Source organism: Urocampus carinirostris, chromosome 9 (genome assembly GCF_059441175.1).
Source record: "Urocampus carinirostris isolate Australia breed hairy pipefish chromosome 9, RoL_Ucar_1.0, whole genome shotgun sequence".
Classification (NCBI taxonomy): domain Eukaryota; kingdom Metazoa; phylum Chordata; class Actinopteri; order Syngnathiformes; family Syngnathidae; genus Urocampus; species Urocampus carinirostris.
In genome coordinates this window covers 42,794,686-42,799,685 of record NC_142357.1, presented here as the reverse complement: position 1 = coordinate 42,799,685, position 5,000 = coordinate 42,794,686, and the positions used below count along the sequence as shown (strand labels likewise).

At 43.6% G+C, this 5,000-nt stretch overlaps 1 protein-coding gene across 1 annotated transcript in view; it reads right to left on the bottom strand.

Annotated features, from left to right (window-relative positions):
* Positions 1–3,734, bottom strand: part of tsc22d3 (TSC22 domain family, member 3) — a 62,881-nt gene extending 59,147 nt beyond the window's left edge. Inside the window, 2 exon segments of the mRNA XM_088343957.1 lie at positions 3,333–3,534; positions 3,537–3,734. Of these exon segments, the coding sequence (XP_088200083.1) occupies positions 3,333–3,534; positions 3,537–3,615 (281 nt within the window). The 5' untranslated portion in view covers positions 3,616–3,734.
* Between the last annotated feature and the right edge of the window lie 1,266 nt (positions 3,735–5,000).

The following is a 5,000-nucleotide window of genomic DNA, read 5'->3' as shown; positions in this document are numbered from 1 at the left end:
TCTTTTCTCTCCTTCGTTCTTTCTATTTCTCTTTGGATTTCTTTCTTCCTCTACCTTTCTTTTCCACCTCTGTCACAACTTCTTATCTTTTGTTTCTCACACTCTTTCCATCTCGCTCTTTTTCATTTTTTGTCCCACCCTCTCTCCTTTTCCCTCCCTCTTTCTCTTATTTTTTTATGTCTCTTTTTCTTTCTCTTTTGATGCTGCCAAAGCCAGGTGCCGCTCACAAACGCTATACTTGTATTTCTCTCTCTCTCTCTCTCTCTCTCTCTCTCTCTCTCTCTTTCAATCTCTCTGTCTCTCTTTTTCTCTTTCTTTGTAACTCTTTGTCTTTTTCTCTCTTTCTTTTTACCTTCTTTTCCCCTTCTCTTTATCTCATTCTCTCTTTCTCTCCTCTGTCCCTGTTTTTCTCTTTGGATTTATTTATTTTTCCGCTCTCTTCCCCCCTCTCTCACTATTTCTCTTTTTGTCTCCTTTGTTTCTCACTCTCTCTCTTTATTTTTTCTCTCTCACTCTCTCACTCTCTCTCTCTCTATTTTCTCTCTCTCTGTCTCCCCTTTTCTCTTTCTTTGTAACTCTTTGTAACTCTTTGTCTTTTTCTCTCTTTCTTTTTACCTTTATTTTATTCTATCTTTCTCTCCTCTGTCTGTTAATCTCTTTGGATTCTTTTTTTTTCTCTCTTTCTTTCCCTCTCTCTCTCACTATTTCTCTTTTTGTCTCCTTTGTTTCTCAAGCTCTCTCTTTCTTTTCTCTCTCTTTTACTCTCTCTCTCTCCATTTTCTCTTACTCTTTCACTCTCTTTGTCTCTCCTTTTCTCTTTCTTTGTAACTCTTTGTAACTGTCTTTTTCTCTTTCTTTTTACCTTCTTTCCCTTCACTTTATCTCATTTTCTCTTTCTCTCCTCTGTCTCTGTTTTTCTCTTTGGATTTATTTATTTTTTCTCTCTTTCTTTCCCGCTCTCTCACTATTTCTCTTTTTGTCTCCTTTTTTTCTCATGCTCTCTCTTTTCTCTCTCTCACTCTCTCACTCTCTATTTTCTCTCTCTCTTTCTAGCTTTCTCTCTTTGTCCTACCCTCTCTCCTTTTCTCACCCTCTCTTTCTCTTATTTCTTTATCTCTCTTTTTTTTCTTCTCTTGAATCTACTAGTCCGGCCCCTGACAGAATGTTTGTTCTATCGTGTGGCCCGCAAGTTAAAATGAGTTTGACACCCCTGGGTTAGAGGGTTAGGGTTAGGGTTAGCCCATACCAGGCTCTTTAGTTAGGGTTAGGGTTAGTTTGAGGGTTAGGGTTAGGGTTAGTTCGAGATCTGTCACAAATCGATAAATGGAAAGGAATGACGAGCCATACCCCGATCTACGGAAATAGAATGTGAAACCCGGTTACGTTCCAAAAATAGGTTTAATTTAATTTTTTACAAATATCCAATCAAATTCTTGTGCAGGTGCAGACCTTGTTTTCGAGACTCAGATAGAAAAACGTGGATTCATATTTTATTTCTCTACTCTTTTTTTGGGGGGGGGGACATACGTTGCTGCTCATGCCATTGCAGTCTTTTCATTTTCTGATGCACTTCATGTCACGAACCAGGACAGGAAACAGGAATGAGAACCCAATCGCGTAACGTTACTCACAATTTATTGGGGATAAGAGGAATGCGCGCACACTCCATCCGGGGATGGATGGTCGCGGAAGTAGATTGAAATCAAACCGATCGCCCCCTGCCCCCAAAAAAATAAAAATAATAATAAAAAAATAATAATGGGATCAAAACACAGGCAAAAACAGAGATTCACAGGACTTGGTCTATCACAACTGACGCTCCGACAAAAGGCGACTCACAAGACAGCGTTTAGGTAGTCAGGGAGCAATCTGTCAACCCGTTTCAGCTGGTATCCATGGGCGGGGCCGATTGGGCACCGTGGCAACCGTGACAGAACCTGGCGCCACACAGCAGGGGACCAATTGGGCGCCGTGGCAACCATGACACTTAAAAGTGACACAACCTGGTGAATATGTCCTATTCCTCTCCATATTCTTGACTTTTTTTCACTTTGAGGTCTTTTACGACATGTTTATTCACCTCTCATCTGGTTGTAAACAACGTACGCTGCGCTCTGATCAAGGACCAGGATGACAATTCAAGTCCAATTCTAATTCTGTTGGCATTCGTAAACAAAAACTGAGAATTTGTATTGAACGTTGTAGACCATTTTGAACCCGATTGACCTAGATCAGGGGTGTCAAATTCATTTTAACTCGGGGGCCACGCGATAGAACAAACATTCTGTCGGGGGCCGGACTAGTAGATTAAAGAGAAACAAAAAGAGATAAAAAAATAAAAGAAAGAGGGAGGGAAAAGGAGAGAGGGCAGGACAAAGAAAGAAAAAGAGAGAGAGGGAGAGGGCGTGAGAAACAAAAGAGATAAAAAGTCATGAGTCATGAGACATGGGGGAAAGAAAGGGAGAGGAAGAAAGAAATCCAAGGAGAAATAGAAAGACAGAATGAGAGAAAAGAGAAAAGAAAGCGCAAAGGGGTAGGAAGAGAGAAAGAGAGAAAAGAAAAGAAAAGGAAAAAAGGAAATTAAAGCAAAATAGGGTTGAAAAGACACAGAGAGAGAAAGAGACAAAGAGCAACAAAGGAAGAGAAAAAGAGAGACACAGAGTGAAAGAGACAGAGCATGGGAGAAAAGGGGTGGGAGAGAGGAGAGAGAGAGAGAGAGAGAGAGAAGAGAGAAGATGAGAGAGAGAGAAGAGGAGAGTAGAGAGGGAGAGAGAGAGAGAGAGAGAGAGAGAGAGAGGAGAGAGAGAGAGAGAGAGTGAGAGAGAGGAGAGAGAGAGGCACCTGGCTTTGGCAACATCAAGTTGACACATTTCAACCTGCAGCTTGTTTTTCCTCTTGCGCTTCTCCGAGTGTTGTCTCGCGGGCCGGATTCAATCCCTTAGCGGGCCTGATCTGGCCCGGGGGCCACCTCTTTGACACCGGTGACTTAAACGATGTTCTACTTGTGGAAAAAACACACCTGGCCGGCAATGAAAGAAGGCTTGGTCGACTCAGCTCAAGTGGGTTGGAAGAAGGTGTGATGTCTGGTCATAATGATGCGGGGGTCAATGCACGATTGTCAGCTTTCTCGGAAGCATTTATTTAATCTAATCTAAGCCCCCTCCCGTTGCCTGTTCCTCAAATGCTGAATTTATAACCGTCACGTATTAAAATCGACTTCAAACGATGTGGAAAAACATATGTGGCCGGCCGATGAAAGAAGGCTTGGTTGACTCAGCTTCAGTAAGGAGATTTCATTTCTCGGTAAAAACATAAGAAGGTGTGCGACCTACCTGTGGAAGAAGACCAGGATGGACAAGATGGTCTGGTCCATGCTGCGATCGCAGATGCCCTCGTTGAAAAGGAAACAAGGGTCCCGGACCACCGAGTCCAGGGAGTCCTGCCTCATGACGCGGTTCAGTTTCGCCGTGTCCAGGTTGGGTTCGGCCAGATGGTGGCGCAATTGTCGAAAGGGGCTAGGGGGCGCCGCGCTGTTTCCTGATAACCCTTGTCGAGGTCCATGCAGCAGCTGCAACAGTCCAGACCGATGGGCGAGCGGCATTCTTCTCCCGACATGACGGAACGCGGGTTCGATTCCCTCCCTATCGGCTACTGTTGCAAAACACGCGCGAGTAGGCACACTTTGTTCTCTCACGCACACTTGAATGCAGCAGCCAGGAGCTGTTCAGCACTGTCACATTTTTTTTTCTTTTTTTTTGAGTCGCTCCAGGACACTAAAGCCGGCACGCTGGCGGAGGGGGCGGGGAAATGGCTGCTATTGGTCGGGGCGGGCCTGCTAAGCCCCGCCCCTTTTGCAAGGGCATGCCGGGAACGTGATGTGCAAGGAAAAAACTTGAGACTGTCGATTATATACTGAAAAAGAAAGCATACACCCTGCCCTGAAGATAATTTTGGAAAATATATGAGAGAGAAGCACAAGAGGAAAATGAATTGTGGTTTTTGAATATGACCACTTGATGTCACCCAAGCCAGGCCCCCACTCCTGTCAACTTTCTTAGGGTTTTTTTGAATCTCTTTTTAGATGTATTTTTGTCACTCCCTCTCTCTCTTGCGCTCTCTCTTTCTCTTTTTCCCTTTCTTTCGCTCTCTCATTCTCTCTTTTCTTTCTTTCTCTTTCTCTCGCTTTCTCCATTTACCGGTATTTTGTCTTTTCTTTTTCTCTTCCTTCCTTACCCTCTCTCTCTTGCTCTTGCCTTCTTTGTTCTGCCTTTTTCTCTTGCTCACTCCCTTTATTTCCCCCTTCTCTCTTTCTCTTTCTATTTCTCCTTTTCACTCTCTCTCGCTCTCTCTCTCTCTTTTTTTCACCTTCTCTTTCCTTTCTCTCTCTCTCTCTCTCGCTTTCTCGCTTTATTTTGTCCTTCTTTTTTCTCTTCCGTCCTTATCCTCTCTTGCTCTATCCTTTTTTTCTCCCTTCTCTCTTGCTCACTCCCTTTTTTTTCTCACACTTCTCTTCGCTGTCCTTTTCTACTCTCATTTGTTTGATCTTTTTCTTTTTTTCTCATTTTTTGTCCCTTTCTCCCTCTATTTAGCTCTCTTCATATCTATCACTTGTTCTCACCTCCTTCTGTCTCTCTTAATCGCTCTGTCACTCTATTTGTCTCTGTCTCTCTTTTTTACTTTATCTTTCTCTCTCATGCCCCCCCTCTCTCTCGCTCTCTCTCTCTCTCTTTCTCTCTCTTTCTCTCTCTCTCTCTCTTTCTCACTCTCTCGTCACAAACTCTCTCTCTCTCTCTCTCTTGTCACAAACTCTCTCTCTCTTGTCACAAATTCTCTCTCTCGTCATAAACTCTCTCTCTCGTCACAAACTCTGTCTCTCTCTGTCTCTCTCGTCACAATCTCTCTCTCTCTCTCTCTTTTTTCTCTCTCTGTCTCTCTCGCTCTCTCTCTTTCTCTCTCTTCTCGTCACAAAACTCTCTCTCTCTCTCTCTCTCTCTCTCTCT